The sequence below is a fragment of the Eptesicus fuscus genome, chromosome 22, assembly GCF_027574615.1.
Source record: "Eptesicus fuscus isolate TK198812 chromosome 22, DD_ASM_mEF_20220401, whole genome shotgun sequence".
Classification (NCBI taxonomy): Eukaryota; Metazoa; Chordata; class Mammalia; order Chiroptera; family Vespertilionidae; genus Eptesicus; species Eptesicus fuscus.
The window spans coordinates 8,896,185-8,923,891 of NC_072494.1; the positions used below are offsets into that span (position 1 = coordinate 8,896,185).

Here is a 27,707-nt window from a genome sequence, read left to right on the forward strand (position 1 = left end):
ATGATTATAAATGAAAGTAGGACTACAAAAGAATGATGCAATTTACCTATGAAAAAATTAATCTTGTTGGTTTATATGTATATATTTTTCATTTATTTAATTATCTATTTATTTACTTATTACTTGACAAAGAACTAAATAAGAGGAGCTTGAGGAAGAATAAGAAATAGTCCCTTATCCTAAATAAATTTTATATTTAAGTGGGATAGATAGGAAAGTAAACCAAAAATTATAATTCACATCAACCATTAAGTTATATGATTCTCTCCTCAGATGCTGATAGCTATGGACAGCTGGAACAATTCTTACCTTTAGAAGGAGTTACGTCTTTTCCAGTGTACGGATGTAACTTTACTCTCTTTTTCCCTCTCTTTGATTCAAATATGTCATCTATTCTCAATACAAGCTGAAAAGACCAGAAAAGTACAAGTTAAAACCAACACCAACAAGTTTGCAGCCTAGTATTAATTTGAGATGCTCATTGAGAAAAAGGTCCATTTTATAAATGAAACTTACATTTCTCAATTTTGAATCTAAAATTATCTTTTAAAAGATATATTTTTTTTATTGATTTCAGAGAGGAAGGGAGAGGGGGAAGAGAGAGATAGAAACATCAATGATGAGAGAGTCATTGACTGGCTGCCTCCTGCATGCCCCACACTGGGGATCGAGCCCGCAAACCCGGGCATGTGACCTTGACCAGAAACGAACCCAGGACCCTTCAGTCTGCAGGCCAACGCTCTATCTACTGAGCCAAATCGGCTAGGGCTAAAATGATCTTTACTAGGATAATACGTTGCTCTAAACAAAGTCCATGTTACATGGGTAAAAGAAGGGGGATCCTTTCCAGAAGAACCCAGCATAGGCTTTGGAGAGATTCCTTGTCATTCCATGTCATGACATGCAGGAAATCTAGGTACTGCACCTAATAGGGTGACCAAGCATTTACTATCAGACTCAAGTTTTTGCCTGCCCAGAGTAGGAAGTGGAATACTTATTCACTTGGAAGGCAGGGTGGGGCTCAGTTATTTTTGCTCCCAGGAATTTTTAGCAAAGAGAGGATAAATCATACATAGGAAGTTTTTGTCAAAGGGAATACTCTATCTCTTTGCTACTAAGAGCACTAATATTACAATTTATTTTAGAAACATATCATAAAATTAGGAGACTCTCAAATATGCTCGAGTATAATAACTATGCTCCATTTAATAAATATTATTCATTAGAATGATTTCTTTGCTGCTGGAAGGAGTGTGTGAAAGACAGAAAGAAAGAGACAGACATACACACAGACTGGGCTTAAAAAAAAAGGAAAGAGCCTGGCCAGTGTGGCTCAGTTATTGAGTGTCAACCTATGAACCAGGAGGTCACAGTTTGATTCCCTGTCAGGGCACATGCCTGGGTTGTGGGCTTGATCACCAGCAGGGGGCATGCAGGAGGCAGACAATCAATGATACTTTCTCGTCATTGATGTTTCTATCTCTCTCTTCCTCTCCCTTCCTCTCTAAAATCAATAAAGATATATTTTTTTAAAAAGAGGAAAGAATTAAAGATGATCAATTGCCACTTTAAAAAAGGAAGAACTGATTAGTTCTTTTCATGTATCTTTTTCTTAAAATTCCAAGCTTTTTCTTAACTATTAGTCCTGATTTAACATATTTAATGCTCAGAATTACAATTGTTAGGAACATTATAAAAAATGATAACCAACAAAATTGGAGAAAAACACTCTTGTTTTCTCTTTTGTCCTTGTTTCTTCAGCAATGTTGGCAATCCATAGGCAGTGAATGAGTCCAGAGCAAAAAATAACATGTGAGAAACATGTGCTTCCAATATGCAGATTATCCCCACATTTTTGGATGAGTTTGTTCTTTTAAAGATTTTTTGTAGCTGCCATGCAAGTGAAAAATTACCAATGTCCTTAAATATTAGCATTATGAAAAACAAATAAAAGAATCCAATGTAAAAGGTGCAGTTAGGGCTATGGAAAGACATATGAGAGCAAACATATATTTTTGGTTGCAAATGAACAAAACTAGTATAAATTTTTTAAAATTGAACTTATTGGAGTGACACAGGTCAACATGAGCATAACTACTATAAATATTAATGTGCATTTGAAAAATATACTCCAAAGTATACCCAACTATTATAAAGGAAAGGGAGCAATCTGCCCTAGAAAGATAAGGTAAAGTAATAAAAGTTAAAATGTGGTTATGAGCTAGGAAGAAGCGTCTACATTTATCTTCTAGTTGTAGGAAATACTGTAGAACAGTCTTCCTAAGAAATGATGGGAAACACACTGTTGTACACATGTGACACAAGCATTAGGGAATCTACTCTAGCAAACACGGGCTTCCACGGTAGGGTAAGAAAGGAAGGGTGGGGAAGAGGCATATGGACTAGATCAGTGATTTGCAAACTATGAAACCAGTTTCTCTTCCAGGGATAGCTCTAGTCATCAAAGGGGAAATAAATGAAAAAGGCTTTCGTGTGGAATATTTTTTCGTAAGATACTCCAAAAGCAATATTTGTATTGCAAATGGAACATACTAAAAGCATATAATTCAAGGAGGATCACAGGTAGAAATGCTAACAGTCTGTTCCTGCCTGATAATCAAGAGTTCCGCCTCCTCCCACCCCATAATTCTAAATAAACAAAGACCCTCCAAAACGTTTGGGAAATATTAGAGAAGGAAAAGTTGGATCCTACCACCTATAATCAGAAAGTGAACACACTTCAAGCAGTCAGGAGATCCACAGTACGGAAAGTAGAGGCATGAAGTCTAAAGCACTCAAATCTCCTTGGGTCTCATTAGACTCTACAGTCCATAATTCCTAAGTATTTGTTCATGCCATTCCAAAAACCACATCTTAAATGAAGTCTCTATTGTGTTTGTGTTCTGGCCCCTGGGAACACACAATGAGTTATTTCTGGGCCATGTGGGAAGCAGCTTCGTTCTGCCAGCGTGGTCTATCGAAGGGGGGAATTACAATTGTTAGGAACATTATAGGCCGCCGAAGGTTTTTAACCCTTCCTCATCATCCTCAGGAGAATACACAGCTAAAGATTTTTTTTTTCCACTGAGAAAGATCAGTTTAGTGCATTTTAGAAACTGTGTCTTTAACTTTTCACATATTAAAGAGGGAGGGGCAGGAAATAGATCAGAAGAATTAAAGTAATTATGGAACAGAGTATTTCCCAAGGAGCCAATCAGTTACTAAACCAAGAAACAGCTGTGACTTCTGTTAAATGTTAAAATCAGGTACAAAAACTGTGCTAAACGAGTGGGATTAAGGAAAGGAGTACTATTTAAATGATTGGATTTTTTCATTTCTTAACAGTAATCCTGAAGACATTCTGAATTACAGAAGAACAAAGTATCATAAAGAGTTTGAAAATATTTTCATGTAATTTCTTAAGTATCCCTCCTAATATATATATATTTGTCTACAAATAATCCCAATTTCTTCATTTTGATTCCAATGGCTCTGGTTGAGATGACTACAGACTTACTGACTTTTCTCCTTGAGAAGGAAGTAATTTATTTAATATAATTGCTGAAAATTTCTATTCCCAAGTAATAGACAAGTTTCTTTTTTTCTTCCTCTGAATGGAAATATCTGTCCCAAATTTAACGGCATGTACTTTGTAATTACTGAAAATCTAAACTTGCAGACAAAACTGAATTTACTTTGGCAATAATGTGAGTGAGAAGACCGAAGACAGCTTAATAAAATGTTCTTATATCCGATATTCTGGTGCTTCCCTGACCCAGGCAGTTGACTGCAATGAGAACTAAGGTAGCTGAAGTGAAGCCCTCCATCTAAAGTCAATTTTCCAAAACCATCAAGAAACCTTGGCAAAAGCCATGCATTTTTTCTGCATGAGCAAAAACCTAAAGTGAAGGCTGCTTTCCAAATCTCCTAATTCCAGTAGGTCAGGTCTAACCCATTATTTATATCCATCTAAAGTTTAATTATTCTCATTTTATGACAATAAATGCTGAAATAAGAGTCAAAGAAAGAAAATCCTTACCCTTGGAACATTTTTTCTTTTCCTGTTTGCAACTTCTCCAGCTCGGAAGAGCTTCCATTCAGTTAAAGTGACGGGCAAAGTGGTATCCTTTGTGAGCTTTGACCTTAAACAAGCTTGTGAGTTCTTCAGTTCCATGGTCTTCCGGTGAAGGAAGTGAGGTTTGGGAGGAAGCTAAAACAGGAGAAGTAGTGTGGTAAGGGTAAGATCACCTAGTTAATGCCTGTGTTCTAAAATTCAAAGCTACCCCGGAAAAATATTTGTCTTTTCTTTAAAATCATCTTATCTTCTACTACAATGTAATCAAATTTCCAGAAAACCATGGCTCAGAGTCCTCATTGACTCAAGGCAGCCTTTGCTTCCAGGAGTGGTGAAGGTTTTCAGGGACCAGACTTGCTGTGACTAATAGGGAGCTGTGGTAACTAGTGAACTGCAAAGTTCATGGCCTGTCTTTAAAGGTGCTTACATTCAATTTTTTTTGAAGTGCTAAACAACAAACAAACAACCCCTCCAACCAAAGAAAATAAAAAGCTGTATGCTACCCCAAAACAAAGAATAAAAAGCCATCATTACAAAACAACCCCATATTTTAATGCCTCTTAGTTTTGGCCCTAGTTAAACCATTTCAACCTTTTTCTAGGGATCAAGATGCAATGTTTTCTTATGTTAATTCTCTGGTTATACCTTGGGTGTTTTGAAGGCACTTCTAGGGGGTGGAAGCTTCCATGCTGAAGGGGATCTCCACATGGGAAAAGACTGCAATGGGATATCTTCATATGGATTTTCTTTGGTGGGATCTTGAAAAATAACAACAAAAAAATAAGTTTAGAGGAACATAACTAAATGAAAACAAAGTGACTATAGCTAGGAAAAGAAATGTTTAAAAAAAAGTATGCTCAGCTTTCTATTCCCCGTTGCTGGAGGGAGGGAGGTCTCAAAATTAATGGCCCTTTAAGCTTATAAACTACTCAGGTGTCCAACCAAGCTAAAAATATTCTCAAAATACGGTACTATAAACATCTACTTCTGAAATGAGCAGTCCACTACACTAGTTGTACACTCCATTAAAGAATAAAAGAATTTACACAACAAAGGTTTCCTTATTAAAAAGAAAAATCTAGAGCAAGATATGCTTGATTGTAAAAGAAAACACCATCCTATAGTTAAGGGCTCCACGAAATACATACTCATTCAATTGAATTGCAAAGGTTGTGGACACCTACATATGATATCCTCATAGATATTGTCCTCAGACTGTGTGTAATAAAGTGCTGAGCCAGAATTTCTTCCAAGTTCTTCATGCATCTTCTGTGTGTTCCGATTTCGGAAGTGCTGAATGTCTTCAAATTCAAAGGATTTCCTTAAGAAAGGAGATATATGTTCAAGTTGTATCTTTTAAAACTCTAGTCTTTTTTAAATTGGTATGACAGACAAAAATCGATAAGTAAAAGACTTATGTGCAAAATTACAAAGTGTTTTATCAGATATCTAAGAGTAAACTAGGCTAATGCCCTATATGCACAATGAGAAAATTGGAGGCTTTTAGCCGATTTCTATTCATGTTCTTCATTGGGTACCTTTCTTAAATTCATTCTCTAATAAAAAGGGAGACTAGGGCCAGCATGCTCTAAATGAAGTAGAAGAATGTACCTGCTTCCCTACACATGCTTGAAGACAGAAAATGGAAGTTTTTCTGATGCTCCTATGTCAGTAGATTGTGTTAGCTATTAGGCATGCTTCTACTATTTCCTCGTGTACGTATTTTCCCCTTGGGTTAATCAACATCTGTATAATCAAATTAGGGGAATGGAAACTGTTTGATAAAAAAAAAAAAGAAACTCCAGAGTCCAGTAAGGAAAATACTTACAAATCATTACCTATTGAATGAAAACATACCTTTTAGATCTCCCTCTGATTTTCCCCCCATATTTCTTTGGTTCAGGTTCCTGAGAAGAGGCCAAATAAGACTCTGCACAAGAATTATTTTCACAGTGTTTTCTGTCACAGTTTCTTTCTTTACATGGCATAACACCAGATTCAGACAAATATCTGAATGTCCTACGAGGTTTTGGCAAAGGATTTATAGAAGGTCCACATTCTTGTCCTTCCGGTTCAGAATAGATATTTTCCAAGCTCTTGGTTACTCCACAGGAACTCTCCAGAACTCTGAAATTCAGTTCCTTTTCTGAAGAGACACAATGTTCTAGAGCCAAATTGAGGACTTTATCTGGGGGAAGTGCCTCGATTTTCTTCCACAGTATCTGTGAGGTATAGAAATTTCCTGGAGGTAATGAAGTCTCTGGATCCAAAGCAACTTCTTTCCAGCTTTCAATTTGTTTGACCCGGGAACATACCCAGTTGGATTCTGATTCACTTTTAAAGAAGTGAGTATCGTTACATTCATGTTTCTCACTTTCATCCGCACTTTGATCCCGGCTTTTGGCATCTTCATTAATATCTAGACCAACGTTTTGAGAGTTGGTTACATCCAACTTTTTGCTCTTTCCCTCAGCAACACGATTCTTCTTAAGAAGAATCTCCTGGTGACAGTTATTATATCTCATTCCAAAGTCCTTTCGGTGCCACTTATCTGGATTAGATATACCATTAGTCCGTCCTTCCCACTGAGAAATTTTTTGTTTGATGTTTTTGCAGTGGCTTCTTGACAGTGTCTGAACAGCAGAACGAGAAAAACCAACATCCATGTTCCCAGTTGGGTGCATACCAAAGTGATGAATTTTACTGAGGTTCCATTACATGTAACTGGGAAATTCTGTGTTCTTTATCCTGTCAGTTAGAATCCAAATAATTCCAGTATTTTTTTTTCATCTTTAACTTGGAAATTTCTTTATAAAAATGTTTTAATCATTGAACCTTGTTGAAAATGGCTATAACTTTATTTTGAATAATCCTGTTAAAATAAGAAAAGAATATGTTAATGGTTTTATAATTTTTTAAAAATATATTTTTATTGAATTCAGAGTGGAAGGGAGAGGGAGAGAGAGACAGAAGCATCAGTGATGAGAGAAAATCATGGATCGACTGCCTCCCGAATGCCCCCCAACTGGAGATCAAGCCCACAACCTGGGCACCTGCCCTGACTGGGAATCAACTGTGACCTCCTGGCTCATAGGTCTACACTCAACCACTGAGCCACACCGGCTGGGCTATAATATTTTAAACATCACTAAACATTGCCCACCTATCTCTAAGTATTTCATTTATATTGAGTCTATAAAATCATACCTGTTGTTCATTAAGTAATTCAACTCCATAAAGGCATACCTAAAATATTAGTTGTAGCATTTCTCAAATTGTCAGTTTTAATGTTCTGCCATATTTAATTTCCTAAAGTTTGGCAGAATGAGATTTTGTGAGAGATTATATATATTAGTATGCAATATTATTTTATAATAAATCAGCTCTTTACAAAACCTTTTCTTAATGAAACAAGAAGCTACAGAGTATTATAAAAAGCATACAGACACAGAAATACATCTCGAATCACCAAAGGTTTATGTATATATCCAAAGGAAGAACCAGCTATTCTAGAAAAACACCAATAGCTAATTTCTTCCTCCTATCCTATTTTGAGAAATAATATTAGCCCATAACATACCCTATTTCAACATTTTTATTAACAGCAGAGGATCCAATACACACAGTGCTAAAGACAATCCATGGTACCATTAACTAACTCTTGCTTTAAAATGTAATAACCTATTATGTCACTGACAGAAATTTCCACATCTCTGTCACCACACCCTTGACCCAAATCAGCAAAAATACTTACAGTTATTAACATATTCCTTCCTTTCACATAGAGGCTTCACTCATAGAAGCCCATAAACTGTTTCCTCAAATACAAAATTTGGCAGAGAATTTTTCCTATCAACTGAGTAAAGACCTGAGCTCAAGTTCTACTGCATGTGGGTTATAAATAGAAACTGATTCAAAGCTTCCTGAGGCAGGGGTCATCCTTCCTTGAGCTTTGTCTGTGTGGCCTTGATTAACAGGCAGGAAAATATCTTGGCCCAGCTCTGTCAGTGTAGCTGACCCAAACTGATACACACACAATGCACACTCAAAATGTATTCTAGGCAGAGCAGGACTTGCATCAGCTTTCATTTCAATTGTTCCTGTGGGTTTGTAGGAAAACCAGCTTTGTCAGCAAATAAATTTTGATGAGGGCCTGATGCAAAGAAAATCATTCTAAAAAACCCTCCTGTAAAAATTGCAAGACAGGGACACAGCAGACAATTATTGTCCCAAAGCCCCATCCCAAATACCATCACATTGGGGATTAGGGCTTAAGCATATGATTTTGGGAGGAATACAAAAATTCAGTGTGAAATATCATTTGGTTAGTTATGGGAATAACTCAGAGGGTCACAAAGCTGTGGCAAATAGAACCTGTAAGAGTACCCGTCGGAATCAGTGAATAGCAAAGAAGAGTTATAATCATTTGGAAGTTTTTAAAATAATGTGCATAACCAACCTTGTAACATAATCACAAAGTTAGCATATTCAGAGTCTTTGGCTTATGCCTCAAAATTTTGAATATAATCTGCATTAAATCAACTATTATTTTTCATTAAAAACAATTCCCATGACAGATCTCAACAAAGTTATAGAACTGTTAAAAAATTCAATTTTTTGGAAGAATAGTATTTCTTGCTTTGCAATTAGGTACAATAGCTGCTTGACAAGTTTATATTGTCTATTATTGGTAATATTAGTTGTTTTTTTTTAAAGTTTCTTTGCTATTTGGGGAATCACTTTTAGTTACCTGTAAGGCTGTTTCTTCTGATAGGACTGAGATAAAAGACTGATATCCTGTATGTGCTTGCTTTGAAGATTTGTTATTCAAGAAACAGACAACAAGATAATAGAAGTTTAAAAGATAGAATTTAAATTAGACATTTGCTCTTTTTTCTCTTCTGCTTTGTTCCTTTATCATTTGCTTTAAAATAATTTTATCTAAATTCAATGAGGAATTTCATTCAAGATTTATTCCTGTGGGTTTTATTAAAATGTTTATCCAGAGGCTTTACAAATGACTTACTATAGTAATATTTTAATTAAATATTTAATTAAATATACTTAATAAAAAAGCAAATAATGTGAGTTCAAATTTCTACCCATCTTCCTGAGCAGATTTTATTATTTTCAATTTTTCTCTGACGCATCTTAGCATCCTCTTCTGTAAAAAGTACATTTTGAGACTTGGGTTTATTTTAGGTCTTTTAAGACAGCATCACAGAGGCATGTACTTCTATGGGCTATTAATGCTACTTCTCTTTTCATTTTCATCCCTGAGTATCTTCTTTTTCTAAGTGTACTTAGCAAGAATGACTCCAGAATATTAAGATTCTGGGGATCATGGAAAAAGTATACAGAAATATTTAAGGAGAATTCAAAATTGAAAGACAATTACAGGATTATTAGCAGGTGTAATGGGAGCACACAGGAGTGAACTCTGGGTAAAGGGCTAAGGAAGGTTTCACAGAAAACTTTGAACTGGCCTTGAAAGTACACTGTGTGTTCCTGAAGTAATTAATAGTAGCTATCATTTATTGATCAGGTTTTATATGCCTGGAACTGTCTTAAACACTTTATTTACATAATTTCATATTTAACCCTCAACAACCTCATAGAATAAATACCTCTGTCTCTGTGGCAGTGAGTGCTAAGAGATGTATCAGCTACTTAACCTCTTTGTGCCTTGTTTCTTCCTCTTCAAATTGAGAATAACAATAGTATTCACCTCATGGGCTATTACAGGTATTAGATGGGTTAATATTGGTAAAGTGAGTAGAACAACACCTGGCTCATAGTGATTGCTCAGTAAGCATTATCACATCCAGAGAACCTCTTGGCAGGGAATGGGGCGAGCCGTAATGATCAAGATTGATCAGAATCTTGGCATATGGTGGAAAGAGTGCTATCTACTGGATATTTAAAATGGTGATGGATTTGCATAGGTGATTTCAAGAGCTCTAGTCTGCAGATGACTGCCTTTTGGGGTGAAATAGGATGGAACACCTCACTGCTGTAGAGTATCTGCACCTGACTCAAGTCTCAGAGAGATGGGAGCCAAGGAATATTCAAACAAATGCTCATTATATAGATAAGAATCGTTTTATAGATAAGGAAGCAGGCTAAGAAGGATTAAGTAATTTGACTACAGTTACACAGCCAAGAAACAAGTCTGGTGGTATTTGAACTCTGTGTAACTCTAATCTAGTTTTAAACTACTAGCTGATGCAAATTATTTGGTGTTGGAATGTAACATGTCAGCAAGACAAGTTGCAGGAGTCAAAATTGGAATCAGAGGGTGTTCCAGCTAGTAATATGTTTATTTATTTATTTATTATTATTTTTCCTTTTTTTTTTTTTTTAGTAATCTAGTTTAGAGACAATCTAGGTATGCCTACTATAAATGGTACCATATCCAGAAGCACTAGTCCTAAGAGGCCGTATGGGCCACTGGTGAAACAGGCCTTAAATAAAGTACAAAAGCAACTAACTTCCCAAACAAACTTCTTATATTACTAAGTGAACCAAGTTTATATCAGAATTTGTAGGAAAATCCATAATCCCTAGGAATGTGGCAGCAGACTCTTCAGCAGAGACCAATGTAGACTTGGAAATTAGATTCACAGAGTGCTTCGGGTACTAAAAATTCTCATCTGATTTCTATATTGAATACAGGGACCAAGCTCCTAGCAACTCATGCCTTGTCATACATGTCTCCTTTATAAACCTAGACATTTCTTTGGGATGCACATTTGATTTTTTATGTGAAAGGTATGAAAATGTTCCATTAATAGATAAGACAGAGATGTAGCAAAACAGATATAAAATCTTATTATTCTGACCCTAGCTGGTTAGGTTCAGGAGGCAACCAATTTTTCTCTCTCTGTCTCCTCCACTCCCTTCCACTCTCTCTAAAAATTAATGAAAAAATTAATTTTGGGGTGAGAATTAACAACAACAAAAATCTTATTGTTCTGGCCAAAGAGGAAAAGAACCGTTTAGTTTGCACAGTGGGCACTCTTACAGTCAAATTTAGATAATGAATATCTAGTTGATCTATCAGATGATAATCCACATTGTTCAAATCTCTAAAATTCTGCTGATTGTTCAAGCCGGAAGTCAGCTGGTGTCTAAATCACCTGCTTTCGGCTAAATATTCCGCCTTAGCTATGGTTTCACTTGTCATGGTTTCAGTTACTTACAGTCAACTGCCATCTGAAAATATGCAATGGAAAATTCCAGAAATAAACAAGTCAAACGTTTAAAATTGCAAACTGTTCTGAGAGGTGTGATGAAATCTCATGCCATCCCTTTCTGTCCTGCCTGTGACATGATTTATCCCTTCATCTAGCATATCCATACTGTTTACACCACCCACCTGTTAGTCATGCAGTAGCCCTCTCAGTTACCAGATCAATTGTGGTATCCCAGTGCTTGTGCTCAAGTAATCCTTATGTTACTTAATAATGGCCCTAAAGCACAAGAGTGATGCTGGCAATTTAGATATGCTGAAGAGAATACATGAAGTGCTTCCTTTGTGTGAAAAGGCGAAAGTTCTCGACTTCAAAAGGAAAGAACAAAAATCATATGCTGCAGTTGCTAAGATCTCCAGCAAGAATGAATCTTCTACCATGAAATTGTGAAGAAGGGAAAGAAATTTGTACTACTTTTGCTGTCGCATCTCAAACTGCAAAAAATATGGCCACAGTGCACAATTAGTTCCTAAGATGGAAAAGGCATTCAATTTGTGGATGAAAACATGACATCTTCGTGGCTCGATGCCCCCCTACCCCTTCAGACACATCATCGGGTCAATAGCAGCCTTAACACTATGTCAGAATGCCTATGTCATTCACCTCACTTCATCTCATCAGGTAGATATTGTATCATCTCACTCAATGCAAGATGGGTGAGTATAGTACAATAGGTATTTTGAGAGAGAAAGATCACGTGCACATACTGCTATTACTAGTATCTACACTAATAAAAGAGTAACATGCTAATGGACCATAACACCCACCAGCCAATCAGGAGTGAGTATTCAAATTAACCCAACAAAGATGGTGGGTTAATTTGCATATGCAGGAGCCGAGTGCCCAGGGGTGGGGCGGGAAGCAGGCGTTCCACACCACCCCAGCTGCTCCGGGCCTCTGGGCAGCGTGGGAAGGCGGAAAGGCGGCTCCGGGCTGCAGCGGAAAGGCAGCTCCCACCAGAGCGAAGGCAGTGCTGGCAGCCAGGGCAAGGAAGGCCCATTCTTGCACGAATCTTCGTGCATTGGGCCTCTAGTATTACTATAATTGTTCTATTTTATTATTGGTTATTGTTGTTAGTTTCTTACTGTGCCTCATTTATAAGTTGAACTTTATTATAGGTATGTATGTATAGGAAAAAAAACATAGTATCCGCAGGGTTTGGTACTATCCACAGTTTTAGGCGTCCATTGTGGGGCTTGGAACATAACTCCCACCGATTAGGGGGGATTATTGTATTAGACAATGTTTGTGAAGGGAATGCAAACTAATTTTCTTATAATAGAACCCCTGTTATATATAACATATATGCTCATTAGTACTATTAAAGCACATCCTTGGACTGAAACATAATCACTTCACTACATAAGACTAGTTTAATCCAGCTAGCCTATAAAGTAATGTTTTACCAAATACTAATATTTTAAAGATATTCAACTAAATTTAACTAAGAAAAATAAATTTAGAAAGGTACTTTCAAAAAGTGAAAATTACAACCCCAAAGTTTAAAAAAATTATTTTCCAAATAATCAAATGATATGGTCCATTATCCACATCACTGCTCCTCTGCCATAAATAAGGCTATAATTTAACAATCGAGTATTTAATGTTATCTAATGCTGTGACTGAGGTCAACTCAGTCCTCTCAAGCAAGTTCAGCTCTTACATATTTCTGATCAGCCACAGAACCTAACCACTACTATTCAAATATTATCAGCAAATAAAATGTAAAGAGAAAAAAACCCAGGAGTTGCAGAAGAGGTATGTTTGCATAGTTATGTGACATTTTAAATGATGATAATTATTATTTATTAAATGTTTGCATGTGCCAAGAACTGTGCTTAGTTAGAACCTACTTTCATTATTCACTTAATTCTCATTTTGTGAATGAGGAAGCGGAGGCTGAACTGGTTTAAGATACTCAAGGTAATACAAACTTAGTTCCGCTTCCCTCCAAAGCTTGTGCTTTTAACCACTAGGTATTACTACTTGCTTGTAGGTAGACATAACAATAATATCAGCTAATATAACAGGATGTCAACTGCAACTTTTCCTGTCCTCTCTGAGTTTCAGCAGGGGCCTCAAAGGCCAAAAATCAAAACAATAGGAGTCAAGTACTTTCATATTCTAAAGAGAAGTGCAAGGATTACAAAGTGGGGTAGCATCAAACTGGCTCTGCTGGCATCGGTTCGTTACCTGTGTCAAGACTATATGAGAATTACAATTTGTTAATTGTAAGAATTACAAGAGACTATAGAGAGGACTTCTTTAAAGAAACTAGGTGGTGCCGAAACCGGTTTGGCTCAGTGGATAGAGCGTCGGTCTGCGGACTGAAAGGTCCCAGGTTCGATTCCGGTCAAGGGCATGTACATTGGTTGCGGGCACATCCCCGGTGGGGGGTATGCAGGAGGCAGGTGGTCGATGTTTCTCTCTCATCGATGTCTCTAGCTCTCTATCCTTCTCCCTTCCTCTCTGTGGAAAATCAATAAAATATATATAAATTAAAAAAAAGAAACTAGGTGGTGTGTGTGTGTATGAGTGTGTGTGTGTGTGTGTGTGTGTGTGTGTGTGTGTGTGTGTCTCCCAAGGGAAAATGAGGAGGTACTTCCTGCCCACCTCAAACCGAGAGACTGAAAGATAACCAGAGTGCTGAGCATGTGTCCTGAAGTAGGAGGGACATGGGGACTGATGACTCCCAGCTGTGGGGATAAAAAGAGCTGACTCAGAGCTAAATTTTAAAGACTGCTTAAGTATGACAGTCCGATTAAATGTTTCAGCAAAAGAGGAGGTTTTACAAAATGCTACAATGTGGGAAATTACATGTAAAATTAATGTTAAAAACAACTGTTTAAAAACAATTTTATTATATTAATGCAATGTTAGTAACTATATAATTAAAACTTACCTTTTATTGAGGTATAATTGACATATAACATTTATATTAGTTCCAGGTCTACAACATAATGATTCAATATTTGTATGGCATTGTGAAATGGTCACCACAATAAATCTAGTTAAACATCTGTTAACATACATAGTTACAAATTTTTTTCCTTTTTTTTCTTGTCATGAGGATTTATAAGATTTAATCTCATCAGCTTTCAAATATGCAATACAGTATTATCAGCCATAGTCACCATGCTTTACATTATATCCCATGATTTATTTATTTTATAGCTAGAAGTTTGTGCCTTTTGACCTCCTTCACCCATTTTGCCACTGCCCTCCTCCCCCCCTCCCCACACCTACCCCCACCTATCCCACCCACCCCTGGCAACCACCAATCTGTTCTCTATATCTATGACCTTGTTTTTTTCTTTATATTTTAGATTCTACATATAAGTGAGATCATATGGTATTTGTCTTTTTTGTCTGACTTATTCACTTTGCATAATGCCCTTGAGGTCCACCTATGCTGTCACAAGTGGCAAGATAGATAGATAGATAGATAGATAGATCTTGCATTTCCTATGCATTCATCTATCTATGGATGCTTAGGTTGTTTCTATATCCTGGCTATTATAAATAATGCTGTAATGAACAATGGAGTGCAAATATCTTTTCGAATTAGTGCTTTTGTTTTGGATAAACATCTGAAAGTGGAACTGCCAGACCATATGGTAGTTCTATTTTTAATATTTTGAGGAACCTCCATACTATTTTCCATAGTGGCTGCACCAATCTATATTCCCACCAACAGTACACAAAGGTTCTCTTTTTTCCACATCCTTGCTAACACTTACTATTTCTTTTCTTTTTGACAACAGTCATTCTAACAAGTATTGTGGTTTTGATTTACATTTTCCTTATGACTGGTGAGGTAGAACATCTTTTCATGTGCCTGTTGGCCACCTGAATGCCTTCTAGATGAAGTTCATCTTAATCTTTTAATTTAATTATGCTTTTTAAACCCCCCTCTAAAGGAAGAAATAACTGACCCAACTCAGAATTTTTCAGCTTCCCAAATAGCTTTGAATAACTTTAAAGTAACCTAGTTTTCAAATCACAAACTCAGACTTGGCTAAATTCTCCTTAGGAAAACATTAGGGTGGTGGGGGTGGAAAGGCAACAAAATTCTTACTTCCTAGAGTGTTCAAAGGTTAAAAAATTTTTCCAGAAACTAAAAAGAAGCAATTTTTTAAAAGCTTTAAAAGTCATAAAGTAATACATTTTATAAATTTGGAAAAGAAAGAAAACTAGGAAAAATATTTATGTCTACCATGTTCAGCATAATCACTGGTATATTTTGGTATATTTCCTTCCTGTCTTAGTTCATAAGCATATTTTTACACAGCTGCAATTATAGTGTATATGTAATTGTATCCGGCTTTCTTTTTACTGTTATATAAAAAGATGCACTTTTCAAGGATTTAAAACTAGAGACATAGCAGGCTCTCCTAAATACATACATTCATATCCAATCTATAGTGTAACTTCCTATCTCATTCTAAAGCTAAAAAGCCAGAAGACAGATTTCTCAAGTTTTCAAATCACATCTTGAAATTATACATTCATTGGCTATTTTATCTCACTTGACAATATAAAAGCAACAGAAAATAAAACTGCATTTACATAGTTATTAAATAGCCTCTCAAATTACTACTTAAAATAAAACACATGAAGAATTAGGCCTGCAATGTTTTTACCCTCAGGCCCAACAATATCATTAAGAAATAATCCAAGTTATTATTAAGATGAAAATTGTTACGTCTGGTCCTCTGGACAACAGCCTAAAGCTGTGGTCGGCAAACTGCAGCTCGCGAGCCACATGCGGCTCTTTGGCCCCTTGAGTGTGGCTCTTCCACAAAATACCACGGCCTGGGCGAGTCTATTTTGAAGAAGTGGCGTTAGAAGAAGTTTAAGTTTAAAAAATTTGGCTCTCAAAAGAAATTTCAATCGTTGTCCTGTTGACATTTGACTCTGTTGACTAATGAGTTTGCTGACCACTGGCCTAAAGCCATTGGGTGGAAGAGGGTAAGGCAGGCATCCCAGCCTGAAGCTAAGGACCACAAGGGCCCAGAGCAGGGTGTCAGAGCACCAGAGCAGGAGTAAGGAGAGCATCTGTGTAAGAGGGATGCTGGTGTGGGCTGTCAGGACCCAAACAGGGTAAAGAGGGCAGCCCCATAGAGGGGCAGCCTGGCAAGGGATGTTAGTGCCTGAGCAGAATGAGGGGGCAGCCAGGCTGGTGCGGGTGGTCAGAGCCAGAGTGGGGTGAGGAGAGGATCCCTGTGGGAAGGGGCAGCCTGGCACACTGAACCGACAAGCAGACCTTCAGCTGGGTACCGATGTGTAATACACAAACTACTCAACCAAACCGAGCACCCTGGTTGAATATTATGCAAGGATTAAAAAGAAGGAGGTAGAGATTTGTGTGTAGATATGGAAAGATGTCCAAAATAAAAGTGAGGGGAAAGCAGAAGGAAAAAATATCAGCTTAATGTTGAAATTTTGTTATTAAAAAATATTGGAAATACCTGCCAAATGAGAATGCCTCTCAACCAGAAAAATTCTAGATTCACACAATCAGCTTAGCTCCTCATCTCTTAACTATCAGACAGTAAGTAGGTATAATTAGCTCTGAATAAAATATTTTACAACGTGGATACTCAGCAAGCCTCCTTTAATATATTGAATAACTTCTAATATTTTTCATTATATCCATGATATCCCGAGGGTGTTCTATGCATACCAAAGCTTAGAGATCCATAAAACAGTCATTCCAAAGAGCGCTCTAAGCCCTTGGAATAATGTGTTCACTCATGCCCAGCTTACTGTTTCTGCCAAAGACCAGTGGTCCCACTGCCCTGGACACACAGACAAAAGCTGGAGGATGCCTGCACTATCAGTTGTATTGCTTTGACTATTGTCTGCCTGCCTGCCTGTCTTCCGCCCTCTCCTTGAGTATGGAAAGGGTGCTTTTAGGAAATACTCAATAAAACACAGTGAAAGCCTTGGGGGGGGGGGGCAGGGGAGGGTACTATTATCAGCAGCTTCAAACAATGTTTAAAATAACTCCTACTCTAGCTGGTTTTCTCAGTGGTTAGAGCATCAGCCTGCGGACTGAAGGGTCATAGGTTGGATTTTGGTCAAGGGCGCGTATCTCTGTTGCAGGCTCTGTCCTGGCCCTGGTCCCTGGTTGGGGTGCCTGTGGGAGGGAACCAATCAATGTGTCTCTCTCACATCGATGTTTCTCTCTTTCTGTCTCTCCCCTTCCCTTCCATTCTCTCTAAGAAATCAATGGAAAAAATATCCTTTTGATAAGGAAAACAAAAAACAACAACAAAAAATAAAATAATTTCTCTCTGTTTTGTAATCAAAATTTCTATTTCATTACTTAAAATTATTTTTAAAAGTTTCAAAAATTCTGTAATTATGCACATACTATTGTGGTTAAATTTAAACAGCACAGAAAATCCTCCTTATTATCTTGGCACTATATTTAACAAACTAAAAGCATAGTGTAATTTATAATATCAGTGGTCTAATCAATTTAGACTGTGAAATCTGCACCATACTAAACAGGCATAGTATAAGCACTGTAGAAAAGTCCCAAATGGTACAGAACAGAGGCATGGTATCATTAAGAGGTGCAATTTTTCATTTTCAGTCGATTTATCATAAAAAATCATAAACATAACATCCATTCATTCTAGACAAATACTTTTTTCAAGAGATATGTAGCCATTTTCTCTTATGCCACTGACATGCAATTAACAATCATGAATCTTTTTCAATTTCCTATAAAGGGAGATAATTTCATATTCTTTTCTTTCTTTGAAAATATTTGAAAGGACTTATGCTATGTTTCTAAGAATCATTTTTAATTTTAAAGATTTTAAACTTTCATTTGCAACATTAATACTAATACATGGAGTCTGTCATTTTAGTCAGGTTTTACACATTTGATAAACCCATATTTCAAATAATCTTCATTAAAAGTCTTATACTTTTTCTCAAGCCACTATTTCCTCAACATTCCTATACTTCCAGATGCAGCTATTGGATATGGTTCTGTATTTTATTTTACCTCTGTGCTGTCTTCAAATTAAACAATAAATTTTAAGGGCAAATTGGTCTAGTTTGCATTTAAAGTACAATGATCGCCGAAACCGATTTGGCTCAGTGGATAGAGCCTCGATCTGCGGACTGAAAGGTCCCAGGTTCGATTCCAGTCAAGGGCACGTACATTGGTTGCAGGCACATCCCCAGTGGGGGGTGTGCAGGAGGCAGCTGGTGGATGTTTCTCTCTCATCGATGTTTCTAGCTCTCTATCCCTTGCCCTTCCTCTCTGTAAAACAAACAAAAAAAATCAATAAAATATATATAAAAATAAATAAATAAATAAATAAATAAAGTACAATGATCACTGAACTCTTAACAATATTGCACTTGATGAATGCATTTAAAGTTCAAAAATAAGCCTTGCTTAGATAGCATCTCACTATTTCTACCAACAGCAGATAAAATTTGGCTACATTTTGCTTGACCTTGACTTAGGTTAATATAAATTAACTGCATGATAATAACCATAGAATTATGATCATGCTCAAATGGCCCATCACTCTACCTCGCATAACCTTCCTCTTTTGTTCCATGGCACCCCTGACAGTGTAATAGGGACCAGGGAAGAGGATTTGCAGCAAATACTGTTGCAGAGCAGACGGTGTCATTTCCTCCCAGCAGGCCCTCTTGTCATCAGCCTTAATAGACTCTTATTTAATCAGAGTATCAGAGAATACAGATAAACATTTAAATACGACATTATGCTTCCTACTGCTAAGTAACCAATTCAAAAATATCCTAGACAGCTGGAGTGTTTTGTTTGTATTTTACTCCAATGGAAAAAGAGAAAAATGCACATTTCTTTGAAGTAGCAGCAAGAATAAAACACATGTACTCACACACACACATAGTTACCCCAATCTGTCCTAAATGTTAACATCCACACAGAAACAATCTACAAATATGCCATTTCTATGAATTTAAACTTCGAAGGAAAACTAATAATTTTCTTTTATGTCCTCGCTTGTAAACATTTATCACTGCTATGAAAACCATGAAAGTCAAATATCTAGCTTTAAAAAGTACAGCATAAATAATAATCTTTAACCAGTATAAATGAATCAGTACTGCCTGAATTGAATGCTAAAACTGCTATTTTCAGGCTGCCAACCAGGAATCTAAGATTTATAAGGAAAACAATATCTTGAATTTCCTCCTCAAAAATAGGAGGTGCAAAGAGAAATATCTGGGATAGCTAGAGGAGAAAAAGTCCTTTAAAATTCCTCTTATCTCACCATCATTTACTTCATCCTTCCATCAGATAACCTGCTACAATGCCCAGGAAGTAAAGAAAAACTTCATGTTTTCTTTTCCTTAGGATGAAAAGTATTCATTCACATCCGAGAGGGAAAAAACAAGAGATTTCATCCTGCCCAACCCTCTGGGAGCCAGTGCAGGACACTCACTTTCTGGTCTTTTATTCCACCCAGCTTTCAATGTCGACACTTTCACCAAGGCAAAAAGATCGCTGATTTACAGGTTCAGAAAGGAGTACTGAATATTGAAAAGTATTTTCAAACCTATTTTTGATTCTGACATTGCAGAAGTCAATCTATTTCTCTGTATCTCAGGTTCCAAACCAGTGAAGGAAACATTTTTCACTCACTCTCCAAGAAATGGAGGATGAATGAAACATTTTCAGATGTCTTACGAAATGTACTAGAATTTAGAAATAGGAGATATAACTCTGAATAACCATTTTTGAAAAACTAAACTTAGAAATTCAAGTACTCCGAAGAACACTCCTTATGATAGGGACAGCAGAGTAAGGCCTACACCTCTAGGCCAAATATGGCCACCTGTTTTTGCATACCCTCTGAGGTTTTCACATCTATATATATAAAAGCCTAATATACAAAGTGTCCCCTGGGGAATTCGGCCAACTGGGAGTTCGATCGATAGCTATCATATGCACTAACCACCAGGGGCGGCACGAAATGAAGGAAGGCCCAGCCAGTAGCTGGCAGCCAGTAGGGACCCTACCTGTGAACGAATTTCATGCACTGGGCCTCTAGTTTTTAAATAATTGGAAAAACAATCAAAGAAGTATAATATTTCATGACATATGGAAATTATATGAAATCCAAATTTCGGTGTCCATAAACAAACTTTAATTGGAACCCAACACATGCTCAATCACTTAAGTATTGTCTATGGCTCTCTTTTGGCAGAATTGGGTAGTTGCGACAGAGACTGTGTAGCCCATAAAGTCTAAAATACTTACCATCTGCCCTTTACAGAAAGTTTGCCAGTCCTTGCCTTAGAAGATATTACACTTATTCTAATGAGACCACAAATTGGGAAAATATTTTTGAAATTCCTTTTTTGAAAATGCCTTCAAAGCCATACATAACACATTCTTTTGAGTCTCATTTGTGGTGGCAAACCTTTCTTCTTTGAGGATGAGAATGAATTTTAGAAACACCTAAGGTATTTGGAGCCAAGATTGAATAAGATTGGTTATTAAGATGAATCAACTAGCAGTTATTGATAATCTAAATTTATGGGAGGCAAAGATTTCTTTTTTAAAAGAGCACTATTTCTCACTTCCAAGAGCTATATACCATATGCTTTTGTAGCTTTTATTTAAGATAAATAGGCTATATAAGCATGAAAATAGAAAGTACAGTAGAGGAAAAAATAATTCTATAACAAAATAGGAATATCTACTTTCTTGAATGGCTGTGAATTTGCTATAAAGTTTTTTGTTTTTTTTACAAAGAGAAACTCCAATAATATTTTGGGCAATATACTTTTGGAATAAATGAGTAAAGCCTAAACAAAATTTTAAAAGAACAGGATTCAGCCCATCTGGTATGGGCTGAATGGTTGAGTGTCAACCTATGAACCAGGAGATCATGGTTCGATTCTCCAGTCAGGGTACATGCCCAGATTGTGGGTTCGATTCCCAGTGTGGGGCGTGCAGAAGGCAGCCGATCAATGATTCTCTCTAATCATTGATGTTTCTATCTCTCCCTCTCCCATCCTCTCTGTAATCAATAAAGGAAGTGGGGAGGGGAGGAAGAACAGAATTCATTTGGATGTAAAAGGGGTTAACCTTCCATTAAAACCCATTTTATTGCTTTATAATCACAATGTGTAAGATGAAATTAGCATAAATAAACAAACATCCCCTTCTATTCCTCTCTTCTAATTCCATATGTACTCCCTGAGCAATTTTGTCTGTTCTTAGGGCTTCAATGACTTTTTACTGTGCAACTCAAACTCTGAATCACCAATCTCAGCCTCCCTTCCAGGCTATGGATCCTCTCTTGACATCTCCAACTGCATGTTGCATACACTTCAAACTCAGCATGTTCAAAACTGAAATGGTTACCTTCCTCTCACATTTAAAACAAAACAAACAAAACAAACAAAACAAAACAAAACAAAACAAAACATGTTCTTCTATCCACAGAATCCCAAGCTGAGAAGCCAAGTTGTTTACTTTTCTGTTCACCTTCAAAGCCAATCAGTTTTTAATCCCTATAAATTCTACATTTCATTATCTGTCCTCTCCTCTTCATCTCTGCTATTTTCCTACTCCAGGTCCTTATCTTCTCTTATCTCAATAGCAATAGCCTTCTAACTTATCTCCCTCCATCCTACCCAGCCTCCACACCTACCACCACCACGTTATCTTTCCTAATTACTTACAGTCCTTCACTGGCTCTCCATTGTTTTTAGCATCAAGTCCAAAGTCCTTAGCATGATGCAAAGGCTCTTCACCACGTGGCACCAGCAGACTTCTTTTCTCTCTTTTTCTGAGTCATAACTTTTTACTTACCTAGTTTGTATACTGTTTTCTAATATATCCTGTACTTCCAAGTCTTAAAACTACCTTTAAATGTTGCCAAGATGGACAAATCTATTCCAAATGAGAGGCACTGAAATCCCACACTGAACCTAATTTCTAGCAGTTTCAGTGGTCCTAATGTGATGAGCAACCAAGCTCTGCCATTTCTTATTTCCAGGCACCATCTGCTCTAGCCCAACCACTCACCATACAGTCTGATCTTAGTGACAGTAAATTACAACACTCAAACATACCATATTCTTTAAAAAATATATATGTTTGCATTGATTTCAGAGAGGAAGGGAGAGGGCGAGAAAGACAGAAACATCAATGATGAGAGAGAATCATTGATCAGCTGCCTCCTGCATGCTCCACACTGGGGATTGAGCCTGCAATCCGGGCATGTGCCCTGACCGGGAATCGAACCGTGACCTCCTGGTTCATAGGTAGATAGATGCTCAACAACTGAACCACGCCAGCCAGGCCCACATACTTTTTAAAAATATATTTTCTTATTGATTTCAGAGAGGAAGGGAGAGGGAGAGAGAGAGAAACATCAATGGTGAGAGAGAATCATTGATCAGCTGCCTCCTGCACGCCGCTGCACGCCCCCTACTGGGGACTGAGCCCGCAACCCGGGCGTCCACATACTTTTAATATTCCTGATTTTCAGCTATTGTCTTCTGTTCCCTTCTCCAACTTGGCAAACTCCTGCTCATCCTTCAGAGCCAAATTCAAATATGATATCTCCTCTCTAACTCTCCTCCCATATATAGCATTGTTTTTCCTAATCAATGTTCCCAGTAAACTCTGTATCTCTGTTTTAACTCTTATCACACTGAAATTGTAGGGACTTATTTACATGTTTGGTTATAAGCTTCTTGAAGTTAGGGAAGCATTTTCTTTTCCTCAATCTAACATTTAACTCATGGTCCAAGAACAGACATTTTAAACTTATTGAAAAATAATCACCTCTCACATTATTAAGATGATGCCATAATTGTAGTGACTGAGTGACTGAGAACCTAGAAACAAAAAGAATCCCACGTCACTCACCAGGGGGGAAAAATGCTCTTATATGCCAAGTATAATTAAATTGTAGCTTGAACGTGACTTCAGTCTACATCTTGCAATACCAGTTTCTATTCTCTCCCTATCTTTTTCTTTCCTTCTTTTTGAAGACTTTCTTTTGCAGAACTCTTTTAAATACCCATTGGATTTCCTTTGTAACTCACTCACAGAATTGGAAACTCAGTCTAGTGCGGAGGGTAAGATCAGGATTTGGGGGAGCCCAGCTGTTGGGATTGAATCCTAGCTCTGCTACCTAGGCTGCTTGATATGGGCAAGTTACTCAACTCCTCTGTGTCTTTGAGCAAGGAGCTCATAATAATAACACCCCTCATGGTGCTGTGTAAGAATTCAATCAGCTAATGCACGGGAAGAATTTAGAACACTGCCTGGCTCAGAGTAGGTCCCGATGAATGCTGGTGGGTGTTGTTACCAGTTTTAAAACCAACTTTCTCGGAACTTATTTTAGCCCAGTTGTTAGACTGATTTTAGCACATCAATATCTAAGATAAAGAATTATATCCTGCCCATACATGAATACTGTACAAGGTAAGTGCTCAAGCTGTGCCTTGGAATATAACAGGTGCTCAATAAATAATGTAAATGTAAGGCTTCAAGCTTCCAATACCCACAAGTTATATATCACAGCAAAATTTATATATGGAGTTTATATTTATATATGGAGAATGTATTTAAAACTATTTTTAAATAGTTTCAAAACATTCATCTTCACTGAACCTTTGAAACATGTAAACATTTAAAGCAACACAAAATTCTATTCATTAGGACCTTCCCTTTTTATTTCTCCATTTAATTTGATCTTGGTATTCCATGATCTAAAATCCTCATCTGTTATAGGATTCATTACAGATCATTTAAAATATAATTTCCAACTTTAGATAACTGCTTATTGTCACATCAGAAAAAAAAAATTCTTCCTTTATATCTGCATTTTAAAAAATCCATGCCAGGTTCAACACAAAAAAATTTAATAAAGGCCAAGAAACACAATTACTACATTTCCTGGTTTCTGCCTGGGAAACTAATTCAGAACACGCCCAGAAGTATCCCCGGTAAAAGTCTGCTGGTTACAAACTGCTATTCCCTGTTTTATTTCCGGTCTCCCTCTTAAATCCCTCAAGCCCATAGAAAAGAATGCAAATGTCTATAATAACGCCCTTACAAAAAAAACACAGCCATACATCAATTTTGTTTGGGAGGACTTAACTCTTAAAAAAACACAAATCAAAGTCTTGATGGGAAGCAACACTCCCAGCTTACTTTCCCAGGTAACTGAAACTACAGCCATCGACTGCTTCACGGTAAATGATTCAGGAGCAGTGTATAGATAACATGTACTATTCTAGAAAAATTCATTAGTCAGTTAAACATGGACCACACTTCAAACAATGGTGATTTTTGTGGGAAATGGGCTTGAAGCATTTATCTACACAGTAAACAGATTCAGGATTTTATCTAAAACACTGTCGGTCCATCACTAGCTTTTAGGGTAAAGGTTTACAGAGTTCCTACTATGTGTCTGGCAATTGGTCAATGTGCAGGAGGCTGGTGCACAGCCCAATAACAATACCTAACGTTGGTAGAATACTCTCATCTCCTTGGACCCTCGGGATACCCCTAAGGCATGAGCACCCCGGTTTTACAGCCAAGGCAAGGAGGCCCAGAAAAGTCACCCTGACCGAGGTCTACACCACAAGTGGTCCATGGGTCCTGGCCAAGGCTCCAGCCCTTGACTCATCATCTCATCATCTGCGGCTATTCTGGTTACTCAGAAGCTCGTCCATGTTCCATTGTCAGATTTTAACATCAAAACCGACTTGGCTTTTGCTGTTGTGCGAGTCGGATTCTGTTAAGAACCAAAACACACAACTTTATTTTGAAGCCCCTGGTCTATACCTCTGCCGACGTCGAAACCGGCTCCTCCTGGACGAGGCCCCGCATTTCCTCCCGCACGCGGGGCGCTCCCTCTCTCCCCGCAGGGCCCCCCGACCGCTGCCGCCTCGACGGTCCCCCGCGCCCCCGAGGAGAGCGGCGAGGTGACCCTGAGCCCCGGCTCCGCCACAACCACCGCGGGCGACAGGCGGAGCGCCCCAAACTCGCGTCCTCGGGGGCCGGACACCCGCGCGTCCCTCGAGGCCCGGGAGGTGCCGAGACAGCCGGGTCGGGGCCGACACCCCCCCCGCGGCCCCGATTCGAAGCCCCCGCTCCTACCTGCCCTGGGCCCCGACGCCGCCCCCGCGGCCGGGCTGCGCGGCTCCCGTCCTCTCCTCAGTGGAGGCGCTAAGTCCCGTCTGTCCCACTCGGGTCGGCTCCGTCCCGCCCCCGCAGGCCCCGGCCGAAGGCCCCGCCCCCGCCCGGCCAAACAGGTTTCTGATTGGCTGCTGTTTCCATCCCTCACGCTCGGCCCGCCCCCGGCGTTGCCAAGCTCCGTCGGTCGGGGAACCGCCCCCGCTCTGGTCCGCGCACGGGCCGGGACCTTGCCCGGGACCTCCGTGCCGCGACGCGGCGGCCCCAGCAGCTGGCGACCGTCGCCACTGTCGTCCAGCCGGGGCCTCTAGCAAAGTTGCGGGGCCCTCGCTGTGCCTGCGGGCCGGCCCCTCCGGGACGGACCCGAACTTTACACGACTTCGCGGCTACAGGTGATCCAAATGGCACCTCGCTCAAGGAAACCATGGGCGTAGTCTCCTGCCGCCGGGCGCAGTCGGCCCGGGGCCACCGTTTCTGTGGCGGAGCTCAAGGAGCACATGTCCCGGGCGATTGCAGTGCGGTGCTAATTTGAAACGTAGTTGCAAGTAGCGCTCCCAACACCGGAGGCTTGAAATCCCAGAGCAGGGAAGCCTTTGATACGCCCAGAGCCCGAGGTCGGCCCCACGCCCGGTGGTGACACATGCAGAAGCACTACGCCTGCAACACGCTCCCGCTCAGGTATGTGCAGGGCGCTGCGCCCACCGCGGGCAGCACCCAGTTTCACTAAAGCTGCGGGGCGAGGATGCGTTGAGCCTGTTTCCCAGGCGCTCGCTGACAGCCCCACCCGCCGCGCCCCTCCCCATCCCGCCCACTCCACCAGAGCCTCTTGGGTCTGGTGCCCAAACTCTCCCCACATCTGTTCACAGAGAGGTACCAAAATAGAAGCCTGCCAGAAAGAGAGGTGTTTGGTTACACGTCGCCGATGACTGTCACAGGCCAATTTAGCCACAGCAGTAAAAGCTGAATGTCCCAAACCATCCTGAAACCCTGAGTTGTGGACAGTGATACAGGAGTTACCTTCTATGATGGGGGAAAAGAAGTCTTGACAAGACATTGTAAAAATCTGACTCAATGAGGAAATAAATGTATTGTTTGTAGTAAATTTTGAACAGTGATCTTTATGGGCAACTCTTCCCCCCTACTTACTCTCCCAAGTTCTTACATATTTAGAAAACTTCCCAAAAGTCGTCTAAGATGAAATGTTGGTCTAGAATAGTGTGGATTTGAATTTTATTTCAACATTCAGATTTATTTCAGAGTTCAGACTTTGCGCCCAAGAAGACTATTTGGCAAAAATGAGGCAGACTGATTACACATACAAAGTATGAAGCCAAATCTGAGTGGGTTTCTATGGGTTTAATAAATGAATTACCATGTATGTATTCTACTGCCCTCTCATGGGTAAGACGGAGATATACCTAGTGGTAGTGTCTTTTTAAGCCTGAGAATAGAATGTTAAATGTAGCGGTTGGTATTATTTTGATAAGGTAAAATAAAATCAGGTTCTCTAAGGGACTCACACATACTCCGCTAACAGAACTTCAACTTCAGAGAACAGGGAGGAGACTTAACACTAGGGCGAGTACAAACATGCTGTTGGGATCACGCCCATGCTTACGGCAACCTGTACAGAATGTGGAACCAGACAGGAATTTGCTATTTTTAATTTTTTTCCATTTGAAACGAACGTCATTTCTTTCTGAGATGTTTCACCAAATTCTCTTTTTCACGTTTTATCCACTGATCCTATAACTTTGCATTGTGAACTACTTGAGAGTAGGGATGAAGCCTTATTTATACCTTTGCTTTTCTAAAATACTACCTGATACTTGGGGTATTTGATCAGTAATTGTTTACTAAATAATATGAATGAAGTATCAGCCCAACCACTAGATGGCAACACAGTTGTATGTGCATAAGTAGAGTCTGGCTAATTGGAATATGACTTCAGCCTGAGTAATAGGCAATTTCTAGGAAGTTGTATCTTATTTTGGTAAGTGAAATCATTTAAAATGTATCACTACAAGTGACTATAACTTTATTGTCAATGAAATCCTTAAAGCTAAGAATCCTTTTGTAAGATAAAGTCTCACTAAGTAGAATAACTCATAAGTACAGATTTTCTATATTTACACCTGTTGGACTTTTGTCTAAGAAAGCCACTCTTCCGTTATATCTGGTCAGAAGG

The 27,707-nt window shown here is 38.6% G+C and overlaps 1 protein-coding gene and 1 long non-coding RNA gene across 5 annotated transcripts in view; one reads left to right on the forward strand and one right to left on the reverse strand.

Annotated features, from left to right (window-relative positions):
* The window catches only part of DENND2C (DENN domain containing 2C), a 51,323-nt gene extending 25,744 nt beyond the window's left edge, over nt 1-25,579 (reverse strand). For 2 of the 4 annotated variants that reach the window (XM_054712318.1, XM_054712316.1), the window contains exons 1-7: nt 25,484-25,579; nt 23,156-25,118; nt 5,933-6,947; nt 5,260-5,396; nt 4,721-4,833; nt 4,040-4,210; nt 310-406 (exon numbers count right to left, since the gene is read on the reverse strand). In XM_054712318.1, coding sequence (XP_054568293.1) covers nt 310-406; nt 4,040-4,210; nt 4,721-4,833; nt 5,260-5,396; nt 5,933-6,759 — 1,345 coding nt within the window. In that variant the 5' untranslated portion in view covers nt 6,760-6,947; nt 23,156-25,118; nt 25,484-25,579. The remainder of the gene's footprint in view (nt 1-309; nt 407-4,039; nt 4,211-4,720; nt 4,834-5,259; nt 5,397-5,932; nt 6,948-23,155; nt 25,119-25,483) is intronic. The other 2 variants (XM_054712317.1, XM_008147191.3) reach the window with 2 other exon arrangements.
* Nucleotides 25,580-25,717: 138 nt separating this feature from the next.
* The window catches only part of LOC114233616 (uncharacterized), a 30,907-nt gene continuing 28,917 nt past the window's right edge, over nt 25,718-27,707 (forward strand). The window contains exon 1 of the long non-coding RNA XR_008555227.1: nt 25,718-26,197. This is a non-coding gene — a long non-coding RNA (uncharacterized LOC114233616). The remainder of the gene's footprint in view (nt 26,198-27,707) is intronic.